At 53.5% G+C, this 24163-nt stretch overlaps 7 protein-coding genes and 1 non-coding gene across 8 annotated transcripts; 5 read left to right on the forward strand and 3 right to left on the reverse strand.

Annotated features, from left to right (window-relative positions):
• Positions 1-650: 650 nt before the first annotated feature.
• Positions 651-1925, forward strand: DICSQDRAFT_170666 (uncharacterized protein; the record flags this gene model as incomplete). Its single annotated transcript, XM_007366278.1, has 3 exons — positions 651-974; positions 1036-1156; positions 1558-1925. 3 exons carry the CDS (start codon positions 651-653, stop codon positions 1923-1925), a joined length of 813 nt encoding a protein of 270 aa, XP_007366340.1.
• A 926-nt stretch (positions 1926-2851) lies between these two features.
• On the reverse strand, positions 2852-3222 carry DICSQDRAFT_32689 (uncharacterized protein; the record flags this gene model as incomplete). The annotated part of the gene is made up of 2 exons (XM_007366279.1): positions 2852-2965; positions 3016-3222. Coding segments are annotated over 2 exons (321 nt in total), but the record flags the coding sequence as incomplete, so codon positions are not given.
• Positions 3223-3869: 647 nt separating this feature from the next.
• DICSQDRAFT_155513 (uncharacterized protein) lies at positions 3870-5942 on the forward strand. The gene is made up of 5 exons (XM_007366280.1): positions 3870-4120; positions 4181-4339; positions 4397-4617; positions 4670-5156; positions 5220-5942. Exons 1-5 carry the CDS (start codon positions 3942-3944, stop codon positions 5716-5718), a joined length of 1545 nt encoding a protein of 514 aa, XP_007366342.1. The 5' UTR covers positions 3870-3941; the 3' UTR covers positions 5719-5942.
• Positions 5943-6018: 76 nt separating this feature from the next.
• DICSQDRAFT_t91 lies at positions 6019-6100 on the forward strand. The gene has a single exon. It is a non-coding gene; the product is annotated as a tRNA-Val (tRNA).
• A 6369-nt stretch (positions 6101-12469) lies between these two features.
• DICSQDRAFT_147556 (cyclopropane-fatty-acyl-phospholipid synthase) lies at positions 12470-14422 on the forward strand (the record flags this gene model as incomplete). Its single annotated transcript, XM_007366281.1, has 11 exons — positions 12470-12581; positions 12639-12798; positions 12850-12866; positions 12920-12978; positions 13032-13193; positions 13247-13456; positions 13519-13722; positions 13780-13886; positions 13950-14080; positions 14143-14345; positions 14396-14422. The coding sequence occupies 11 exons, from the start codon at positions 12470-12472 to the stop codon at positions 14420-14422; spliced, it is 1392 nt and encodes a 463-aa protein (XP_007366343.1).
• A 2976-nt stretch (positions 14423-17398) lies between these two features.
• Positions 17399-18934, reverse strand: DICSQDRAFT_61804 (uncharacterized protein; the record flags this gene model as incomplete). The annotated part of the gene is made up of 2 exons (XM_007366282.1): positions 17399-17605; positions 18128-18934. The coding sequence occupies 2 exons, from the start codon at positions 18932-18934 to the stop codon at positions 17399-17401; spliced, it is 1014 nt and encodes a 337-aa protein (XP_007366344.1).
• Positions 18935-21222: 2288 nt separating this feature from the next.
• On the forward strand, positions 21223-22065 carry DICSQDRAFT_61773 (uncharacterized protein; the record flags this gene model as incomplete). Its single annotated transcript, XM_007366283.1, has 2 exons — positions 21223-21302; positions 21375-22065. 2 exons carry the CDS (start codon positions 21223-21225, stop codon positions 22063-22065), a joined length of 771 nt encoding a protein of 256 aa, XP_007366345.1.
• A 271-nt stretch (positions 22066-22336) lies between these two features.
• Positions 22337-23543, reverse strand: DICSQDRAFT_61779 (C-4 methyl sterol oxidase; the record flags this gene model as incomplete). Its single annotated transcript, XM_007366284.1, has 4 exons — positions 22337-22644; positions 22710-23082; positions 23164-23322; positions 23382-23543. The coding sequence occupies 4 exons, from the start codon at positions 23541-23543 to the stop codon at positions 22337-22339; spliced, it is 1002 nt and encodes a 333-aa protein (XP_007366346.1).
• Between the last annotated feature and the right edge of the window lie 620 nt (positions 23544-24163).

The raw sequence follows: 24163 nt of genomic DNA on the forward strand, positions 1-24163 counted from the left end.
GGCTGTCAGCACAGCATTCATACCATGAAGCATACTCTATAGCACACTCCATGTTATATACATAGTCCCAGACATTACACATATGCAAGCCTCAGCGGGTGAATCTCAAGGTGAGGTGTCACCACTTTGCCCAAGTCCAGCAGTGATGGATATATATAGTACTTGTGGAGAGGATTTATGTAAGCTCTGGTGGTGCAGTGGTATAGAGCACCCCTTCGGAATAGGAGTGTTATCTGAAAGTGGGGTTGGGGGTTCAGGACTGAGTAAGGACACTTTTTTATAATATTTTTTCCAGCACTTTAAATGCATCTGGGGCTTATAAACAGATGGTTTTGAGGTCATATTAAGCATTTCTACGCTAGTCAGAAATTATGGACCCACTCTATCCACTACTATCAACGTCTACTGTAGCACTATTTCCGTCTACTATAGTGCTACTTTGCACGAATTTGCATTAATAGTGCAAAATAGTGCAAGTATTTTTGGGAACCTCTCGATTTTGCCCTATTTTTCACTATTCAACTACTGTGTCTATTAAGAGCTAATTTGTACTGAATAGGTGTAATTCGCAAAGGTGGTTTTTACAGATGCAGGACCGGAGAACCACTACCGTGCTGTTGGACCAGGTATGTTGTCGCTTTGATGACCGTATGGTAACTACCTCACGCTCTATAGAACAAATTAGTGTCCTATTGCCTATCAACACCACCCGGGATGGGGAGCAAGTCATACAGGCATCATTCAAGATTCCGTCAAACCTCCCTCCTCTCGAGTTCCTCCGCCAGGTCCAACGTCTCATGGGTGTTGACCCAGACAAGCCGGTCCGCATCGGCTACCGTGTGGTCCCATCAAACAAGTCGGAACCCTTTGTCCGCTTCGAGACGGAGGAGGATGTGGCTAATGCCATGATGTCCACACTCACCCGGATGAAGCGGGCGGTGTCACGGACAGTACAGCTGGAGCTGTCTAACCTGGTACGTGCTTCTATCTGTACATCACTGCATTCGATCAATACAAGATGTTCTGGTTCTATAGGATTACAAGCCAGGTACAGCAGCCAGCTCAACATCGGCCAACGGTACCAAGAAGAACGAGCCTCCAAAATCTCAGTCCGCCTTTCAAGATGAGCTGCGCATTTGTCGGGAGAAGCTCCATTGTGAACACTGTTCTCTTGCAAATGGTACACCGACTTGGTGTTATATCGACCGCAGGACAGGGGAGCATGTTCGCCTCTATAAGGAGCATGTCTCATTGTGGGCGCGCCTGATGGTATGTTCTACATGGATGAATCTACTCTCTCTACTCACATTTAGCTATAGCACAATGAAGAATGTGATTGCGAGTGTCGGATCCCTCCAAATTGCCTCAAGCTTGATGAGCTTCGAAAGCAGACACGTGATCAATTGCGCCGTCGTGCTCGTAACAAGACTCCAGTTACAGCCCCCCATTCTACATCTCACATCCATGTCCATGTTGGATCCTCCCACTGGTCTCGCCGTTCATCACATCACCGCTCTTCTCGACACCGTTCACACCACTCTCGGTCTGGGTCCTCAGATGCCAGCCCATCTGCAAGCTCAGAGTCATCCTCGTCAAGCAATGAGGATGAGTCAGATGCTGAGGGCGAGTCGCTGTCTATCTCGGAGGTCCTCGCTGCCCTAGACATGAAGCAGCCTGCATCTCACTATCCAAAGTACCAGGATGCACTTACAGCTCAGGGCGTTGTCTATGCCAGAAGTGCCCTTGACTTCTCGGTAAAGTGGTATGTTCAGGAGATCAAGATGCCAGAGGGCCTTGTCAGGCCTTTCCTACGACAGGTGCAGACGATGCTTCGCAAACGCCACCGGCAGAGCCGAGAGAACACAGATCGCCACAAGCGTGTCCGTATTGGTAACGAGAACATTGATCCGGTGTTGTTGGCTTGAGAGTGCTTTGAATTGTAACCATCTTCGACTTTACAATACATTGTGCACTTCATTTTGTTTCACATTGTAATAAGCAATATATTGATTGTCCTTCAACAAATCCCTAATGTGTGTATCCACAATTAGCAAACCAGCCACTGATGTTGACTGGGGTCATTGTAGAATACACAGAACTCCACAGCATTGCAATCGGGTTACAAGTCTCCTCGTCCATAAGTTCTCCAAGTACGAAGTCTCGATTACGTCGGATCCAGGCCTTCATTGACGATAAACCTTCTTCAATGGGATTGTAGTCGGGTGAGTATGGCGGCAGGTAGACTAGCCTTCGACCACTAGTGAGTACATCAGTACGCGCCAGAATATTTAGAAATAAATCAGCTGATGTACCGTTGCTCAACCATCTCACGGATACCTTCAAAATGATGCGTTGATGCATTGTCCATAACTAGGACAGAGTTCGGCAAAGGGAACGGATTCATAATGTCTAGAAGGACATCGAGGTATGTCCGAAACTCCTCAGCGGTCCAGGAACGAGTCAGTATATCAAGGTGAAGAATCCCATCAAGCGAAATGGCCGGGAGGATTGAGTATCTGGGCATGCATCATAGTGGTAAGCTAGATCTGACAGCATTATGATAAGGGACGTACCGAGTGCCGCGTACAAAGAAATCATGCCGGCGAGCGCGATCTCCATTAGGTGCCCAGCCGTAGTTACGCTGTGCTGTGAAGCGATAACATGATGACTCGTCAAGGAATACAAGTGTCTGTGGTGGATAATTTTCCCGGATTAGGGCCCTGAAGGCAAACCGCTGCTCCTCGTCACGCTCTCGTGCAGGCCGGGTGATCTATACCAATGTCATTCAAACGTCACTTGTTTTCAGCACTGATACAACACATACCTTCTTACGGGTGTACCCACGCCTCTTAAGAGCACGAGAGATCGTAGTCTCATCAACTCTCACCTCATATGCGGCCTCAAGCTGCTGCTTGAGCTCCGACAAATACATGTCCGGTTTCCGCTCGATAAGCGACTCAAGATACTATGATTAGTCAGTAGTGGAACAGAGTAGAAGGAAGTATAGGGACATACCGCAATTTCGAGTCCTGTCAGTGCACGAGGCCTCCCAGTAATGTGCGACCGCTGAGAGACCTCACCGGTTGTCCGCCAAAGCCGCAGGACCTTCCGCACTGTAGAGGGGCGGATGCGAGTGATCTCGGCGATATCAGCAGGTTTCAGACGCTCAGCCATGATCACAACCATCCTTTTCTCCTCATCAGATATGTTGCGTCGATTCCCCATAGTTTCTGTTGCAAGCGTTGAGCAGAAGGCAGAGTAAAAGCGCGGTACGACGGTACGTCGTCAAGGGGCCGTGGTCAGGCAAGCGCCCCTACCTACTGTTTCGGGAAGGCGGCCAAACAAGACACGCGCGCACAGAGCGGGCCCGAACGCTCTATGTTTTTGCAGTTAGCTGTAAGATTGACGAAATCCCGCTTAGCATGTCGTCGCAACCAACGACATCTCGCCATTCGTATGTACCCTTGGCAGGATCCAGCCATCGCTTGTCATTGTGATTCATATACGCAATCCGCTTGGAACGGACATGCACTGTGATGCGCGGTGGCCCGGCACTGCAGGTTGTCCATGTTGCAGCTGTGTCGAAAGTAGATATTCGCAAGCCACGCAAGCCCCCTAACTGCATGCCGGTCATACACGCAATGCTGGCATGTGGGAAGTGTGGTATTTGTGCTTGCTTTCCATCAAGATCTCGTCGCAGGTGAGCTTGATGACTCCTCAGACAAGGCTCTGTAGCGGGAAAGCTTACTCAACCCTGCAATTTTGTGCCCACGGGATCCTACATGATTGAATGTGCGTCTCACGTGCAATGGAGCCTGAAGGGCAGGATGTCGCTCGTGACGTGCTTCAGTCGAATCTGCGGGGGTATATATGGAGCCAGAAGGAGCCTCGTTCACCACTCAGTCTCGACGTCTTCAGCAAGTAACAAGATTCCAGCTCCAATGCCTCCTCGAACCACAGAGCTCGACAAGTTTTTCCCGCTCCCATCGGAAGCGCCTTCTAACAAGGCTCCAGTACGCTTGGCTGGTTTCTCCCACAAGTCTGGCGAGGCACTTGCCAAGGCGCTACAGGACGACCATGTCAAATGGCACGCGTTTTTCAACGACTTTGGTTTCCACAAGTAAGTTGCTTGATTGTCGCTGTCTCCCTACTGGTAACTGACTCTCCCCGTCACGTGTAGCCATGCTTCACATCACCTCGTTGCCATTTACGCCCTCGGTGCGAATAGTACGCTCATAGAGGCAGCGTACCAAACGCACGTCGTGTACATGCGACCAGCTTTCGAGTCTCCAGAGCCAGTGAATGCGACGAATTTTTGGAAGCACCTTGGCAAACACGAGTAAGCAGTGACAGTTTCAATGTGTTTTATCATAGACTCATGTCGTGTTACGGTCAGTTTCTATAATTCATACCTGAAGTTCTTCAGGGATCTCCTACTGAAGAAGGATGTCACTGAAGTCCTTGAGGAATACATCTTTTCCGCCAAGGCGAATATCGGCGGCTCTGACACCGAAGGGCAGCCAAGGATGCTCAACCGGTTCTTTGCGGCGGTTATCCATCCGATGATTCACATCGGGAACGGCCTAGAGTTCGGTATTCTGGGCCTTGTCGCGGAGGGTAAGTGGCATGTTGACTGGAGGAATCGCCCTCTGACATGTCCGTGTGTTAGGTCTTGCTCAGACAGCAGTGCATGGGGACGAAGGTAATCGGCTCATCCCGCCTTCACTATTTGAATTGCAGACTACATCGACATCGTCGGCCGTCGCTCGCCTCACTGCTTCGCTGCCGTTGCTCACGCTCAGCACAGAGCCCTCCGCTAACTGGGCGGCTCGAGTCGATGGGAAGAAAGCTAGGATTCATGCCTTCACGGCTCTGGCACGTATCCTAGCCGATCCCAGGTTTGCGCCCGCCGCCTTGGGCCTGCCGAGCCCGCAGGGACAATCGCCCATAGATCTCGTCCAGACGCATGTAGGGGACACTCTGATCAACATCGTTGCTGAGTGGGCCGCCGAACTCGAAGGTGACAATGTGTCCACTGCTGTCATCGAGAAGAAGATCGAAGAGGTCACCTGGCTGAACGCCCTCATCTACGGAGTGGGTGGTTGGGGCGGCCGGCAGAGGTCTCAGAATAAGGAGTTCAATGCGGACTTCTTCAGGTGTGTTCTTACGTTCCTGAACCAAGGCACCGGCGGCTGAAAACCTCTCGCTCACCCCCGTAGCATGCATTTAGTTACCTCGAGCATCTTCCTTCCATCGCTCGTCGCCTACCTCTCGCCCCGATCTGCCGCGATCCTGCTTCGAGGGTACTTTACCATCTCTCTTGTGTGGTACATTGTCCGTGGCCGTCCCGTTATCCCCGTGCGCGAGTTCTATGAGGGAACAACGGATAAGCCTGTCCAACCCGGAGAGCCGCAGGTTGTTCCGGCAGATACAACGCTCACTCCCGAGGATGTATCGCCTAATCCGTGGCTTCCCATCATCCAAACCACTTTGGTCCATCCTGCAGAGCATCTGTGCAAACTCCAACGCTCCCTGCTGCACAACGCGACCTTGTACGGAGCGCGAGCCGCAGGCGACTTTGCTGGGACGGAGTTGGAGGGCTCAGAACTTCTTGATGGGAGTCTCTTCATTCGTGCCGCTGGATTGACGGCAAATGTAATTGGATGGTTGAAGGAGGGGCAGAAGGCTGGGGATTGGGATCGCTCTGGCTTCTACTGAGTCTGTTCCTGGCGTCGGTTTGTCGGTCATCATCTCGGCAATGTATGCGTAGCACTCTGTATCTCATCTTACTGTTCTCAAGTATGATCAGCCTTCGAGTAGTTAGTAAGAGGAGACAATACTACTGTACCGGTCCTCGATTTCGGCACAGCCTTCTACCGATCCCCATCCTCCCACTGCGCGAGTGATCACAGATCCGTCTTGGAACTTGTCTTTCTTCCATGCGCGATATAAGGCGGCTAGGATTGCTTATGCACATTCACTGCACTCCGAAGAGCAACTCAACGAGGAAGTGATGTTGGTTCAGTGGTGTAGTTGGTTATCACGTCTGTCTCACATATGCGTGCACAGGAGGTCTCCAGTTCGAGCCTGGACTGAACCACAACGTTGATATACATTGCGCTTTTTGTTTGCCCTTTTGTCGTCATGCGTACTTCAATAGTGTGCAGTGTCGAGCGTGGTGGCATAAGACCAGTCAAGCCCTGTCCGACACCTGCTGCTTCTTAAATGTTGCTCCAGTGCAGGGAAATTAGGAGTTCAAAGCACACAACATCCGAATTGGCTAGGATAAGTGTCTTGATGAAAACGGTGGTTCCTGCCTTCCCTCATGTATCCCTTCTAAGTAATTGAAGTAGCGGGTGGGACGGGGGTGAACTGGCCCGAGACCAGTATGTGACGGTCTATGGCATCGCTACATAAAGTTAGCGCCCAAGTATGGCTTGATGCCGAAGCGATGCGTGGCCGCCTCTCAGGCTCTCCTACGCCGCTTACTCGAACTGTGCGACTATCAAAACCAAGATGAACGCCAACTTACGATAGAATGCAGGGGATAGCCTCCTTTGCACACGAGCTCTAATCAACACCACGAGACAGTTCCTTATCGTCCATCTCAGGTTGTACTGTTCGTCACAAATCGCCATCTTCAGGAACGAGCGCGATCATCACTCCTTACAGCGGCATACGTCTGACCTCACGCGCCTTGTGTTTGGTATGTCTCCCCTCTCGCCGCCATACGCGAGTAGATCAGTTGGATAGTATGAAAGCGATCAACCGTGGCTGACGAAGAGGCAAGCTCGCAGGACTCCATTCACAGACGATTTCTAACAAGATAGTCGACATCCAACAGCCTATCTACGCAATATGCCTTCCTCTTTAGATAATGTGAATTGACTCGTCCCCCCTCCCCCTTCCCTTTGCACCTACTCTTCTCTAGGCCTGAAGACACTTTCGGGGGCCCCGCACTAATCCAAGCTTGCCGTCCACAAGTCGCTCAAGGACAATCACGCTAAACGACATGCGTACCTCAACGAAATGGATTTGACAAGTACGAAGCATTTTGATAACATGCGATCATCTCTAACTCGCCGTCACTTTGGCCATGCCTCTTATCACCTGCTGGCGTCGAATTCGCTAAGTGCAAGTCCCGCTCTCATCGATCTCACATATGCGAGACATGTCACTACCATGAGGCCTGCTATAACTATGATCGATGATATTTCGTCAAACAACTACTACGACCATCTCAGTGACAGATGCGTCCGAGGGCCACTTGGCAAACTAAGATCGCCTCCCAGTGCAGGCTTCACGACTCATCCTGCGAATTTTTCACAGCGGAAATACCCAACAAAGGTGCGCCTGCTGTTAGTGAGGAGGACTCCTTCATTCCAGATGCTAATCTAGTACCTGCCAGTCCCAAGTATACTTCCCATACGCCAAATGTCTGCTCGCCGGCCTCGTTACACATCCATTCATGTAGGTTAGGGCCTGTATTTCGGCCTTTCTGGGCTCCCAGAAGAAGGTCAGGATCAAACCCTGGACCCACTGCGCCTCTGCTAATGTCCTCACCATCATATCTTCTAGGTCTTGTGGCACGAGCGGCTACTCACCTCGTGATGGGGTGGGCATTATGCCTTTTCAACTTTCAATGTCATTTCCTCAGCTATCGAAGCAGCTGCCCCTATCTCCCCCTCGACGGTCCATGATCTTCTGTGGGAGCGACTTCTTAATGCAAGGTCAGAGAGCGCTATCGGCGGACATGCATCGGATATCCACGGGAGCAGAGCGAGCGAGAAGTACGGCGCTGTGCGTGAGGGTCTCCATATAGCCGTTCATGGCTTACAGCAAGACGACTGAGTCCAGTGACGTCCTTGTCAGACTCCAATGCATGATATGCGGATGGAAAGGATGTTTCGCAAAGATCGCCGGGTTGTCGTGGTCCAAAGGGGTCATTGGTAGCGGCGGCGGCGGCGTGCCACTCCACCCAACCCCGGCGGCGACTCAATGCAGACTACCTTCCGTGAGTAATTACCACCTCCCAAGATGCGCTGGCCATCGTCGCAGAGTTTCCGTCCATGCTCACACACGCCCTTCGCCCAGCATGCCTCCCCTCCAGGGCCCCATTCATGTCCCCCTCCCTATCTCTCCTCTATACTGCCCTCTTCCCCTCTACACTCGCGCCCTACATCTGCCGGGCCGCCCTGTGCTCCCACTCTCCAACGTCGATATCTCCGTCACCGCGATGTCATTGCTTCGAGCGGGCCCGAAGCCATGGCTCTCGATCATCTATACTTGTCGGCGCTTTGCCAGGCCGCGACCCGTGGGGGCACCTTTGTGGGCACCACAAGGGCTAGTCTCACGGGTGCGGAGGTGCTCGACGGAACGCCTTTTGTGCGCGTTTCAGCCCCGACTCTATATCGCGTTGGCTGCACGCGCGAGGGTCAGGAGGACACTGGCTGAGAAACTTCTCTTCAAACCCAAAGGACGGGTACGTAGAGTCTGACGGTGTCGGCGGCAGTACCTGGTTCTGCGGACGCTCAACCTGCCGTGGGGGGCTCCTGAAGGCGGCATGTGGTAGCGGAGCGCTTCGCGGAAGACGTACGGCCATAGAACGCGGGGTTGCAGACTGCTGCATGGCGTTGGTAGAAGCAGGTATCGCGTCTGTGGTCATAAATATCACACACACCGCTCTTAGACCTCCTCTACGAAGCTTCTGCGCTGTCTGCGGTTTATCGTACTTCAGAATCATTGACATTGGAGGAGCGGACGGCCCACCGGGCCTTGATCATACGGTCTGTGTGTTTCTGATGTTCCACACGGGCACGCGGGTGCGCTCCGGGATGGGCATTAGAGCGGTAGATCGATTCTGCGTACGGATCGGCGCTTCCAGATGACTTCCGGCCGATCGTGTTTCGAGCAACATTCCAAGCTTTCTCATGTCAACCCAAACTGTAATCCTCAGCATGGCTGGTGCGTCTTAGCATCTGGACATATCCGCCCTGGCTTGTCGGGAACCTACGGGGAACCTAGGAAGTCCTTCCAAGACCGTACTAGACCAAGATCTGTGGTGGACAACAAACGGAACATTCCCGATCTCCGCTCTTGGTACTCGCGAGATCGTTTGCGTTATGCGGGGGCACCTTCTAACTGCTATTGAAGAAGTATTTAGGACAATGGTCCGACTTGACGTATGCCAGGGAGGCATGCTCGGATGCATCGCACCATGGCTCTTGCGAGATACAGACACCTCAATTGCCACATCAGCGCCTCGCGGGAGGGCGAATCCTCTGGCGAAGATACCTCATTCAGGTGAGGGGTATGTATCGGATTAGGTACAATCTATGAATGCTTGTCTGGCTGGCGGATGCCTGCCGCGTTGTTCCAGGCTTCTAGTCAACTTTACCTCTGACATGATGAATGCTTTCGGATGTTCGGCAAACGGCATGTGAAGTCAGTGGAGAGGGGGATTCCCGCTCCATATTGCGCAGGCCTGGTGTGAGCGGACGGGGAACGGGTGCCCCCAGGATACGAGCAGGATAGACCAGCTCGGACTTTTCTGATACGATTAGAGAGTAAGTTTGAAGCCAAGATCCTAGTGCTTCGTGGAGAAACATTCAATGGACCCTGCGGGGGTTAAAACGGTGCGGTTGTTTTGCTGCGAGCCGGGCTGATGGCAGAGGTTCCACTGAATTTAAACCATGCTGGATTATATCTGCAGCCTCACAAGGTGGTCGCGTGCCAGCCACGTATGTGCCCCATACCACCGTTTTGGTTAGGGCGTTCAATTTCGGCCGTACCCCTGCGAAGTCAGGAACAGTGGGTGGTCGAGCGCTTTGTCTTGAACGAACTCACAAGCTGGAGGATCTCCCCGGTGAAAGGGCCGAAATAACTCGATCCAATGGTTGCGACGTCTCGAAGGGAGAAAGATAGCGGCCTTTTGGGAATGCAGTGACGATCCTAGAGTAAGAAAACTCTAAGGTGATGGGTGTCTTGCTCCCAAATGAACTCGCGTACGGAGCGAGCATCGCGTTCTGACGGTGCTTGAGGAGGTGACATGGCTAAGTCTTGCTCAACGAGCATGATACTCAATCGTCTGCCCAGAACCCTCAGGTAGCGATCAGCCATCGGTCTTCGTGATGTGGAATGAGGAAAACCTCGCTCCAAGTCGAATGCGAACAATGTTCTTATGAAGATGTGGGGTACGAATTTCATGATCAGCGTGAGGAGGCATTATTCGCAAGAACTATGGTGGACCTTTTCGAGGGCAGCAACAGATACGTAATATTGGTCCTGCCGCGCAGATCGGGGCGCACATTCTCGGGCTGCTCCAGCCGCGTTGCGATCAGGAAGCACATAGTGTGAGCGAAGGTCTCACAGTGAGCGCTGCGTAAGCCTGCTATATGGTCATCTGGTACCAAAGACATGAACGTGTCGCGAATTCCTTTGCATTGGCGCGCACCGTCGTGAGAGACAAGATAACAGGAGAAACACCAACGCCTTGGGTTGTGTCGGCAACTCCTAACTCCTATGCACACCCAAAAGAGCAGGTAAGCTCATTAGGCAGTTAGGCGCAGGCTGGGAAGCGAAAGCTGGTCACTCAGCAACCCTGCTATGGGTTGGCCCCGGCGGGGGCAGAAGATAGTGATTCACGTTGGAAGTGCGTAGCATCCAGTTTGACTTCTGACACCCTACAGACCGTCGAGACTCGGGCGAAGCTTGCGGAGGGTGTCTCAATTCCATCCGGAGCAATCGCGCTTCTGCGAGGGCTTCATCCAGCTTTCTGAGTCGCAGCTTGCGCAGTCCGGACCACGTCAGCCCCCGCCTAGCGCGCCCCAGAGCCTGATTGGACTACTTCGAACATTGCGGATATCTGGCGATGTGTATCACGGATGAAGCGAGATGATCAGGGAAGGACACTGGTCGGGTATACCCGCCACGGGTACAGGTATATACCCGTCCGCGTACGGGCAGCCGAGGGCAATTACGTCCAAATCATGCAGCATGATTCCTCCAGGGCGTGAATCGGGGCAGTATACGAAAGAGAAAGGAAGCGTTGGAGAGTGATAGGAAGGGTGGACGACTAGTGTAACGTGAGACTAGTCGGACTCACATTCAGAGGTACGAACAGAGACATAGTAGACAGAACGATATGCGCTGGGATTTCGTCTCATGAATGGCACATGCCGCACCACGACCGTGCGCTAGGCATGCTGGGCGAGGTCAGCTCCGAGTCTACAGATCTCCGACATGTCAGTATGTCTTGCCCGTCCCCAAGTAACTCGAGTACATACCGGTTCGGGTTCCGGTACGGGTATGACCAAACCTGCTACGGTCAGACTCATATAGGAGGACCATTCCTGAAGATGCAATGACGGCGGAGATCCGGGAAACGTTGTGGCCGCGATACGGACATCAGCCTGTGACAAAATCACGGTCACAGTAACGGCACACCGCCGGCTATCAGCCACGTGTTGAGTCCACGGCAAGTTGTTCACAACCACTCGACGTACATAAGCGATAAATGGTTTCTACACGGATCCTATTCCACAGTGTTGCCAGCATGCTCAAGGGTTGGCGGGCCTGGGCGATCTAGCCCAGGACCGCCCGACCGAGATGTGATGGAGGTATTTCCGTAGCTACCTTCCTCTTCGATAGAGCGTGACTACGTCGTCCTCCCACGCCTGCCCAATCTCGTGGCATGCAAAGTGCGGAGACGTTCCGGTCCTGTTTTTGAGTCTGCACCCTACGGGCGGCATCCCATGCTGTCCATCAAGCGGATGCTCGGAAGGCTCTTCGGGAAGGGCTCTCCACTCTGATCCCAAATTCCTGGCCTTTCTCGGGGACCTGGCATCTTTGGTCACGATCTCATGCTCTGTATGGCAGTCTGACTACCTTTGGAGCCCTGCAGTCTCACAGCGATCCGGGACTTCTGGTCAGACGAAGGACGGTCCCTTTCGCTCGGTAGCGGTGAGCATCTCTTCCTTCTTCAATCTCAACATCGCCTTCCACTGGATTGATCATGTCTGAATAGGACCCGAGTGCACTCAGTATGGCTATCGAGATCGCCTTGCGCATGCTGCATGAGATTCTATCCCTCGTTTGGTCTGCTGAAGATCGTGACATGTCGTATGCAAGGTGCAGCACGGAAGTTCGAGATAGCTTAACGTATCATACGTTGCTTTCATCTGATGAACAGCCGTCACGGCGCGGTGGAACCGTTTCGTCATCGCAGCTAGCAGGCCTTGCGGATACACGGATATCGGTGCACGCACGAGCTGGATTTCTGATTCTTGCCGGTCCCCGAGAACCCGCTTCATCTAGGAGGGACCCGAGACAGATTCATCGGACGTTGTTCAAGATGCCGCCTGGGCCCAAGCGAAGACTTCCCGTAGTATAAATTCCCTCGCAGAACCAATGTCCCTACCTAAGCTCCTCCACAAGCTCCCCACTCCATCGCCCTCGCACAATCTCCACGATGCCTTCTCACCGATCAGTCTCTTCTAAAGAAAGCCTCTCCTCCGCGTCTTCTGGGTCGTCGACCTTGCATCTCACCAAAAGCTCCCAGTACTCTCTGTATACCACGTTTGGTACGTCCTTCCTAGACGTCGCGGCTGATCGTCATTGACTTGATCCGCTGTTCACAGCGCGGTCCTCCATATTGTCTTTGTTATCATCCGCCATTGTTTCGGGTTACCTCGTAGTGGAAGACTACGACGAGACGTTTCGCTTCGGGAACCCCAAGACCACAACCAATTGCGTGCATCTCAGGGTTACCAGCGGCAGGTTCTGGACACGTGTGTTCAAGTAAGCCTACACCGTTCCTGTACGCCAGGCGAAAACTAAGACGGAACACAGCTCCGGTGATCTTGGATGTCAGCTCATCTCCTATTCTTCAGCTCACACGATCTAATTGCCGTGCATTCAGTCAGCGAAGCTTACATGATTGGCGAGGTCGAGGTTGAGAACCTGAAGGCGATCATGGACGTGAGTACTTGGAGCGAGGAGACTTCCGAGCACCTTCTCATGCAGACCTTCAGCTTTGGCTTGATAACCAATCAACGATGTCGGCCTTACACTCCCTTTTCAGTCGGCTCACCGCCGCGTTCTCGGGGATCCGGAATGCCTTCTTCGGGCAGACACATTCCCGCGCCCGTCTCAACGTAATCGCGAGTTATGACCAGTCAAACGAACTCTTCAAGGTACGCATCGCCTTCTATCGGCTCGGATGGTGCCTGACGCAAGAAACGCGTAGGCGTTCTTAAGTAAAGAAATGATGTACTCGACTGCACTGTGGTGTGACGAAGAAGGTGGCGTACGCGGAGATTTGACTCACGGACCGACCCCGAACGACCTGGAAACCGCTCAGCGACGTAAAATTCACCACGTGCTGAAGACTGTTCGCGTGAAGCCGGGAGATAGACTGCTTGAGTTCGGCACCGGTTGGGGCGCATTGGCAATCGAAGTGAGTACCCTGACGACCGTCGTGGCCCCTTCCGTTCATTTTCTCACGTCGGAGCACTACAGGCTGCAGCATCTTATGGCTGCGAAGTCGACACGCTTACGCTATCGGTAGAACAGAAGCAGCTTGCAGAGGAACGCGTGAAGGAGAGGGGCCTGGAAGGCCGGGTTCGAGTGCATCTGATGGACTACCGGGACATCCCTCCGGAGTTCAAACATGCGTTTGATGCCTTTGTCAGCGTCGAGATGCTCGAGCACGTAGGCAGCAAGGTGAGTTCGGTTGTTTTTGCTCCACTCCTTCTATGAACCCATCGAAACGTTCCACAGTATTACAGAAAATATTTCGAGCTGGTGGATTTCGCACTCAAACCGACGGCCGCAACTATAGTTGTCACCTGCTCCACATTCCCGGAAGGCCGTTACAGCAACTATCAGTGAGCCCCCTGCCTGGTTCTGTACCAGTGTATTGTGTCGTCACTGACATGCATCCGAAATAGAGCTGATGACTTCATGCGTCGTTATATGTGGCCGAACTCGTGCTTGCCCAGCGCAACGGTTCTGATCGACGCAGCGTACGCAGCTTCGAAGGGTCGTTTCACTCTAGAAGGTGTCGAGAATCACGCACCTCGTACGTCTTACTGCTCGCTTGGCATGTCGGACCCTGACATTCCATAATGGCTCCGCTAACAGATTACCCACGCACTCTGCGAACATGGGATCGCCGTCTCAAAGCGAACCTCAATCGTGAGGCGATGGTCCGGCAATACCCCGCTCTCCTTGACGATGCGACATACATGGCGTTCATACGCAAATGGGAATACCTCTTTGCATATGCTGGCGCTGGATTCGCGAAAGGTTACATCACCTGCCATATGCTAACGTTTGTGAGAGCAGTAAGTTTCCAGCACATTCATTGTATGGCGAGTGACTAATGGTGCTGTAGAGCGATGTGACCACTGCGTGTGATTAGGGTCGTGCCGGAAAGTGTTCGAGCAAGCAAATGAACCTCTCTCGGCCCCCGCACCGTGTGAACCCGACGGCACGATATCGGCAATGTCTTTTTATTACGAGCGGGCTCGATACAATATACTAGTACTTCCGCTCCTCGTGCTCTATCATCGCTATTCGCAGAGACACATTGTACGATATTGCATTTCAACGCAATTACATCCTCAATACCATTCCGTAGTTATCTATCCGCTCGTTCGACCCTGTGATCTCAAGTCTTTCTGCCCTGGCCCTGAGCGGGAGTACCTCAGACCGCCCTTGAGCGTAGTCGTTCGAAATCTCGATATCGTCTTGGGCGGAATACACCGCGATTCCGTCGAGGAACGTACACCTCCCGCGAAAGTTTTGACACAACTTCCAGCGAAGTCTTCGGGTAAAAGGGATTGGGGCTCATTGCTGCGGGTAACAGCGTGGATAGACGGAGATGGTGAGAACTGTTCGGAAGGACAACACAATGTATGGACGGTCATAATGATCGGCACACCGTCGCGCCATATCCTGGCGCTTCGTAGTCAGGGACGCATCGGCTTCGCATACACCATCGGGGGTGGGAACTCTCCACTATCTGAGAGAAAGTCAAAACGAAACGTGGCCCGAAGTCAACCGAGGCAATTCCCGGTATTGCTTCCGAGTGAGAGAAGCACGCGAAGCCAGACTTCTGAAGTCTACACCCACCTAGTAGCAGCCAGGCCCTTCCAATCGTGGCTGCCGGGCCTCAAGTATGAGCATGCACCCCTTCGGAACAGTAGTGCAGGAAGCATCTTCCACAATGACCTTACAGGACACATGATGGTACCGGCAAACGTCCGGCCGTCGATCTGCCAGTGCGAATGCCATCGCCGAGTGAGTACAGCACCCACCGATACCACATGCCTTGCCTCGAGACATTAGTCCAGTCACCGTCAATCCAGCCATGCAAAGCAAAGCCGTTCAAAGAGCAAGCATAGTGGTGAACATTCCCAGTCACCTGGACGGACGTCTTGTGCTCCGGTTCTCCCGGTTGTTGTTTGACGGCTCGAGGCGAGTATCGTATGGCACCAGACATCAAAACGCTTCTCACCACTCTTCCGTAAGGCGCTTCGCTTGACGTATTCCACCCATCTCGATCCTGACTATGTTACAAGGGCCTCTTTGCCACTGCAGTTGCATGTGAACTGGGGTCGGACAGCCGTCGGAATGCCTCAGAATCGCTAGTCACCTGTAGCTGACATCGTAGAGGACTGTTGTCACTGCCCATAGCGTATCACTCACTGGACATGGATCGATAATCGGAAGTCTTGAGGTGTCCGACACGTCATTGACAAACTCTACCACAGTTCATTCCGCTAGAGCAATAGACTAAGGCTGGACGTATATCGAAGCCGTAAGCTTCATTTTACGTGAGAGCCCGAAGGAGTCTAACGGACTGCGCAGGTCCCAATTAGGCGGGCTTGGCTAGTTACTGCAACCAATATACTCCTTTTCCGCCCAAAAGCCACTGAAATGTCCGGCGACTTGCAGGTAACGCCGCCGGGTTGAAAGGCTTACCTTCTCGTTCGCCAATCATGACAGTGCGCAGTTTTGATTGGGAAGCTGACCAGCTCTGTTCACAGAACCTCAATGCAGGCGCATCGACGAAGGTTGGCAAGGCGGTCGTAGAATGAGGAAGGGAGGAAACGTGCTAAGTCTGATGGAAGTTCTCGTCCAGAGTGCATAGAGGCGTACTTGAAGTCTGGAACTTGAGAAGCACCTCCAGGGATCCGAAATAAGACCTCATGGCTCACCTTGAAACAGGAGGCAAAATACCGTGATGTTCAGCGAGCTTGCCACAGAAGTGCTCCCACAGATCCCCCTCATCCTCGCATAGGCTTCCGCATGCCGCACCCGACCTATCAGTCACGCAGCGGCTCCGGTGCGACTCGCGAAGTGCAGGGGCAAAAGGGGTACCTGCGGTGTGCCAAGCATCGGGCATCAAATGTGAGCGCCGGCGTGAGCTGCTAGCGAATGTTTGTTGCATGGGTATCTGGATGGATAATCTGTCGCCGCATCGTGTGTGCATCGCGCTGCGCCTCGCTAGGCGAACAGCGCTCAGAGCCGAGAAGAGTCGTCTGTTTCCCTTGGTTGCGAGTGTCCGGTGCCTGGCAGCAGACTACGATGTCATAAGGGTCTCCTCGTCGTGGGTATGGATCATCCGCCGGAAGAGACCGTGAAAATTTGTCGGATTACTTGAGCAACCGTGACACGGGGTCCCATTAGATGAACGCACACGAACGTGCACATGACGAAGATGTACGGACGTACGAAACCGATAACATGTTTCCGATTGTACGCAATATGCATTGCTCTTAAGGAAGCTTCCCGACAGGCCGTCTGAACGAGCCACGTGAACCGCGACGCATCCATGTCAGTGGTGATGTCCCTGACGCTCTCGCGCCTCGCGATTTCGCCACTTGCAATCCCTAGTGGAGAAGTTCGCCTATCCGGCAGGAACGTCGGCATGTCATATTAGCGTGAATGCGAGAGGTTAACGGCGCCCGGATGTAATATCATGCAAGGTTCGATTCTGGAACCCCTCACCGCATGTGAGATGACTGGATGTTTTCAGCTTGCACGGAAGTACGAGCGTACCACACGCAGCAACAGTCACAGTAGCGCTTTAGAATGGCTCTGCGGGTTTGAAGAGTGAATGCCGTACACGTTGGAGCCACATCAAACCTACAATGGATCGATGAGCTACATTTCCCAGTTGCGCCTCTTAACACATACCGTATCCTACACGTCACCAGCACACCTTTCACGAACATGCGATGTCTGGACAATGTTCTACGACTGCGCCCGATATTCGTGCTTCCCTCTGATTCCCTTCTATGACCTCTGGCCCCGCGATGCATGATCCCGCACCCCGTCGACCATGTTCTAGGGCCACCTCAGACCGCCCGCCGCGACGGCAGAAAGGCAATCATCCGCAGCACGACCACTTTCCGTCGCGCTCGAACCATACTTTGCCTTTCGGCAGGATGATGGTCCGAAGGGTTGGGCACGCCTTGCTCCATATCCGTGCAATCTCTCCCTCGTCCTCAATGGAGGCGGAGCCGGCTGCCATAAAGGTTAGATAGCGTAGGTCGGAGAAATTGGATAGGCATGGGCCGGATTCTTGCAGTGTTTTCTGTGAATTAAGCCGAAGACATAGCGTCAGTATCTATTCCAGACTTGGCGCATCATTTGGGCCACAGGGTCATGCAACCTGAGGAACAGGCTCGATAATCGGCTAACGAGAGACGATCCACCTGAAGATGTTTATCTTCAAGTTGCGTACAGGAATACCCTTGACGTAGCTAGGAATGCCTCTGAGAAGAACCCAGCGATCCGCCCTATGACGGAACATGGACGTATAGATAAGTCCGCTCATGTGGTCGCAGACACAAGCCTCTACGCACGGTGGGCCGACTACACATGATTATGCGGTCACAAGGATTTCGCGACTTGATAATTCACTATCATGAGAATTGCTCTATGACGAGCAAAAGCTGGCGTGGACTTAAGCCAGCTCGAATGCCCCGTGATTCAATTCAGGAATAATAGGCGCCCATACGTTCATCTCCGCCACCTTCGTGAAAAATGGGGACGAATAGGCAGCAAATGCATATGAAAGAAGCAGAAGCCAGAAGATATCAGAATGGCGACGTACAGTGTCAAAGAGTGCCATCAGCACTACCACATGCAAGGCCTCCAGTTGGGGAAGACGCCTAGCAATCTCCGGCAGCAGCACGTTCGGCGCGAGTGTTTGGTCGAGCGACATGATCGTCAGCCGCTTGATGGGGGAAGTGGAGAGCAGAAGCGAGTCCAGAGGAAGGCAGCCGTCCTCCATGAACATCGACAACGAGACACCCTCCACGGGCCGGCCTCTCACCACCGCGGCGATGACTGACGGACCCGCGTGCACGGCGCGAAACGAGCGCAGTTGCGGCATCGCCTTGTCGGACAGGATGAAGGCCTGTTTCGTCTGGAAGCCGCGCAGACAGAGCTCAGCGAGGGCGGTCTGCGTCTCGAGGACCTCCGCTAGCTGCGCATCGCATCGAATCGATGTGCCGAGCGTCCTGAGTGGCGCACGCAAACCATCGAGGACCCATGCTAGACCATAGTGGTTATCGTGTGGCGAGAGCTCGATGCTGAGATGTCGCAGAGAGGGAAGGTGTGAAAGGGTGTCCCGGAGAAGGCGAAATAGATTGGAGACGACTCTGTGCTGCGCCCAGTCGATACAAAGCTTCCGGACCAGCACTGCATAGGTGGGAGATTGGCAGAGGACCTTGAGACATGGTATGCAACGATTGATGGGCATTTCCGGGATGATGCGATAGAGGATACGACTTCCGATCATGTGGAATTCATGGTTCGTTCGAAGGACGGATGGAAGGTGACGTGCTTCCAGCTCTTGCAAGATACAATCCAGTATCTCGACGGGAAAAGAGAGTAGTCGGAAGTAGGAGTGGCTCATGCTATTAAGCTGGAAGTGTCAGACTATGAGGGAGCAAGCAGCGAAAACCCCGCGTAATGAAACGGCCTATGAGGACAAGAAGGGAGGCGGAGCGAGCAATGGGCTTATCGTCGAGCCCGTCGTCGTCGTGGTCGGCGGTCAAGCGATCACAGTGTCACAGGCGGCCACTTTGGCTAGATTTGGTAGTCACGTAGGAATCATTTGGACCTTTTGCCAAAGACCATCAGCGCATTAGGACCCCGGGCTGCCTACAGCCTCGTCGTAACAGAACTCACTCCTCTCCTCCCAATACGCATCCACTCTTCCAAGAAAGATGGAGTAAAGCCAGGTACTGCAAGGGCGCTGAAACCTAGCGTCCTTGGAAATTCGCCTGCCAGTAACCGGGCCGCATCGGACTTGGCACATGGACAGTGTAGCTCAACATGTCCCGCAACTCAAATCTTAGTTTTGCGGTGCCATGAGGCACTGGTCTCATTCCTCTGCTATGGCCGGTATTCTAGATCTATTGAAGACGGCCTAGCTCAGGGTGTGTCGGTATCGTTAGAGACTTTGGAGACCCTGCTGACCTCTTGCTCGACGCTTACAGGTCCACTTATGGTCTGGCAGATCCTCCGGCATAATCCCACCCCTTACAAATCGATATGTGATGCTATGAAGCTTGGTTAGCTTCCGTGAAGTTGTATTTAGCGTATGAGAATCACTGAAAGAACCTTCTAAATGGTGCGGGACAATTGTGAGAACCGATCGAATCGACGCATCCCATCCCAAGATATCGGGGCCGCAGTACCTCGTGTCTCTTCAATTCAATGCTGCTCCTACTTCCAAAGCAGCGAGCGTCATGGAGGGAGCAAAGCGCCCGCCTCATAGGTCAAACAAACCATCCTCTGTTCTGGCTCCCGCCCCTAACATCTGCACCTTAATCCTTTGATAACAAGCTCCCTGGTTTCGCATCGCGGTTGGTGTTGAGGATATCCAAAGGGACCAAACCAAACAATTTTTTCTGCACGAGGCCACTGCCTCGGCAAGACACAAATAAGATTGACCCAGAGCACAATGTGGGGCAATGTCACAGCGTGATATTGCACGTGCCCTGCGCCAAAGGGTGACAACCCCGCCGGCGCTCAGCGCTCAGCAACGATATGGCATGGAATTGGCAGGGAGGTCGATGCGTATTTCTGTATAGGCTCGGTCCCCTCCCCGCAAACGAAAAATAGAACACCGTAACTTCGTAGCAAGGGCACCCCAAAACAAATCACCATCGCCGTTTTGTCAATGGGGCTCCCCTCGTGGAATAGGGTGCGGTCAACAATGAAAATGGTTCATAACGAACCGTTATTAACGGACGCCCTCTTGGACCTCTTGTTAACACGTGTTATTTACGGTCAATCAACCGGGCGCTGAACCAAGTTCACAAGTTGTTGTCCTGAGTAATAAACATCTCAGTTGAACGACAGAGTCCCTAGAACTCAGAGACACCTTGCCATTGCAAGTACTGTATATTTGACGAGGCATGACATCAATGAGCTGTGTGGCGACGAGTCCCGCTCTCCCTTCGAGATCTGAATCAGACCAAGCTCACTGGCGGCTTTGGCCAGCGGCCTGCATAAATTAGAGGCACCAAACTTGCAGTTCACAGCAGCACTACTCCGGCCTACAGTAAACGAAATGAAAGCGGTCTATTGTTGTTAATAGAGTCAAAAGAACGCTCAAATGGGTCCTAGTTTTGAACAATTCTTGACATGACTATCCAGACTCGTACTTTCTAACTGTTTATTAACAGGTTATTAACTTGTTAATAATCCACGTGTTAACACTTCGGATTTGTTGCCCGCACCCTATGCAGATTTCGCACTTTTCCCGGCCAAAGCGTGACAGGAATGGCACGTGATGCCCCACATTGTGCTCTGGGCCAATCTTACAACTGATGGCTAGTCAGCCACATCCGTTGCGCATTAGCGCATCACATGAGGTAAATGCTGACAGTACCTGTAGCCCAAAGACATCAAGACATTAGTAAGAGTAAGAAGTCGACGCGTGGTTCAAGTGATGGGATGAGCAAGCCGGTACAGAAGGCAAGTAAGCAGGACGAACGGAACAGTAACAGAAGCGAGAGGGATTCGGAACGAGCGCCGCGCGCCCAGTATAGCCTGGCTCACAAGAATGTCTCCCGTTTGGTTTTGCACATCGCTGAAATCCCCAGTACTCGGATCCTCTCTGCAAGGCGGCTAACCTTGCTTCCATCTACTATGAGCGGAGTGAACATCCCAAGTAGCGTCCTAAACACAGCGATGTCAGACCCCATCGTTCTATACGACATACCGCTGAACGCAAACGGGACCGCATGGTCACCACATACCTGGCGCACCCGGTAGGCCCACATCACCCCAGATCCCGAACTCCCTCTCCCCATCACCAGCACGCTCAAACAACTCCGCAACAGGTACACCCTCAACTACAAGAACCTCGCCTACCGCACCGTCTGGGTGCCGTACACCTCGATCGAGCCCACCAGCAAGCGCCTCGCCGCCCGCCCGACCTCCCTCTGGCCCGACGACGCCCCGCGCTACACCCTCCCCGCGATCTTCGACCCATCCACGAATACGCCAATAGCAGACTCCATCGCGATCGCGCGGTACCTCGACGCCCAGTACCCGCACACCCCGCGCGTCATTCCGGAGGGCACGGAGGGCTTCCACGAGGCGTTCCTCGTTGCGCTCGACGCGGTGACGTCCCCCGCGCTGCGGAACCTCGCGATGCCCGCGTCGTTGGTGCGCATAGACGACGAGGCGGCGAAGGCCAAGTACAAGCGAGATAGGGAGTGGCAGGTAGGGGGGGCGATGGAGGAGTGGGCCCCGGAGGGTAGTGAGAAGCGCGTGGGGTTGTGGAGGGAGCTTGAGGCAGGGCTTGCGAAGGTCGCGAAGTGGTATGAAGCTGGCGAGGACAAGGACAGGAAGTTCTTGATGGGCGACGATCCCGTCATGGCAGACTTCGTTGTCGCGGGGAGGCTGATGTGGCTGAAGGTCGTGCTAGGGGAAGAGCATGAAGAATGGAAGGCAGTGGAGACATGGCACGAGGGACGTTGGGCGAAACTGTTGAAAGACCTGGAGGTGTACGCCGAGGTGAAGGTCTAAGAGCAGACGAAATTCGACACGTACTTTGCGAACCCTCTGTACATTTTTAGTAAGAGCATGCCCGGTGTAACGAACTTGCGCGAGCTTCCTCTTCGATCGACTCATGTTCGAGCGACACGCTTGCCGTGGTAGTGCGAGAAGGAAGGAAAGCCGTGCATTATACGAATGTATCTAAATCGTCAGCGGGGTCGAACATACGTAGTTTCTAATATCGTCGTTAATGCTTCCATCCAAAGCCCGTCCATAATCCCACTCAGACCTCGGAACTTCATCACTCCGACTTGGGCTTTTTGCCGGTGAGCGAGTACTGCTCGACCTCGGCCTCGGCACGGAGACCCTCCTGCTCGGCGGCGGCGGCGAGTTTGCGCTCCATCGCGTCAAACTCCTCCTTAGAGAGGTTGAGCTTCTTCATCTCCGTGATGCGCTTACGGTATTCCTGGTACTTGGTGTCCGTGCCGAAGAGGTGGTCGCACCAGCGGAAGGAGGTGGAGAAGTTGTTCACGAACGCCATGTGGTGGAAGTCGTGGTGCTCGGCGCCAGACCAGAAGGGAAGGATGTGCTGGAGGGACCAGGGGAAGTCTACGAATACCGCCGGGACAAGCCAATCAAGACGCCGAACGACAGTCTAGCAGCAGACGACGTACCATAACCGGAGTGAGCATCAATGGCTTGGAAGAGACGGAGCGTGATCCAAGCGTATACGGTAACGATGTGAAGGTCGCCGCGGAACGCGCAGTAGAGCAGTGGGCCAGCAATCGTCCCAGTACCGAGGATCATGACCTCAGCAGGGTGTGCGTACTCAGCGGCAAGACCGAAGGGGGCCGAGTACTTGTGGTGGATCTTGTGAATGTGCTTGTACAGCGGGCCCCAGTGCAGCGCGCGGTGCGCGAAGAAGTGGAACATGTCCTCGAAGACGAAGAAGAATGCGATCTGGAGGACCTGCTGTTTCCAATGGGGGAAGGGCACTTGCCAGGTGGCCATGCCGAATGCCTCAGCCATAGGGTGGAAGAGCCAGATCTACACGGATGACGCGTGATGGAGAAGAAAACAAAAACTCAGCCAAGAGTGCAGAGCAAGAATAGATGGGAAAACACGTACGACTGGGAGCTCGACCATGAAGTGCGAGAAGAGGACCTGCTTGGTGCACTCCCACTGCTCCTGGGCGGTGGGGATCTTACTGGGCTGCAGCTTCCATTTCCTGAAGTAGGGGATCGCGTCGATGATGATCCAGGGTATGCAACGACCGAAGTAGACGATCTGCGAGGAATAGAGTTCAGACTCATGCATGTTGAATGCAGGAAGAGAGCGCGTCGAACCTCGTGAAGCAAAAAGCTAGCAAGCCCGGTCGCGAGGATGGGGTTGTTGATCCACATGTACCATGCGACCCACTGGGTCTCGAGGAAGCTGAGCTTGCTCAAGTCCGTGTTCGCGTACAACACGTCCGCAGACGGGTGCACGAATGGCGCCGTCGAGTTCATGTTGGGCGGGTGCTGGCGGGCGTAGACTTTAGGGTTTGACTAGTCTTGGAGGCGTCCGCGTCAACAGCAAGGCCTAGTTACGACTCGTAAAGAGAGGAAATGGACAAGAGGGGACCGCCGCTGGTGGTGGTCGTGGGAGACGGCCGCGGGCGAGTTTTATTGGGTGCATTTTCCGTGGTGCCAGCGTCGCGTCGTACGACTCGGCTATGCGATTTAGGCATCCCTCACGTGGCCCAGCCGCCCCTCCTGCTGTCCAGCGATTCCAGCTCTTCTTCTGGCCTGCTCCAGCCGTGAGCGGGACCCGGCAAACATGACAAGAGAGTGTCTGTGGTGCGACGATGCCCTATCGTTGTGGTCCAGGTAGAGTTGAAACTCAATGCAGGTCGTACGGCGGTACGGCTCCTATGACCGCACATTAGCGCCCTTACAAGAGTGGATGATTTCGGCTCAGTTGTCTTTAGCTCGCCAGCTATGAAGGGATTTTGCTTAAACGGACTGTCACACAGCCGCAGATGTCGCTGACTTCATCACACATGCTGGACACTGAGCAGGATAGTAGCTCAGCCATATGAACGTGCCACTCAACACGCGCGCAGTCTCATTACAGTTAGTCCTATCGG

This window comes from Dichomitus squalens (genome assembly GCF_000275845.1).
Source record: "Dichomitus squalens LYAD-421 SS1 unplaced genomic scaffold DICSQscaffold_17, whole genome shotgun sequence".
NCBI lineage: Eukaryota > Fungi > Basidiomycota > Agaricomycetes > Polyporales > Polyporaceae > Dichomitus > Dichomitus squalens.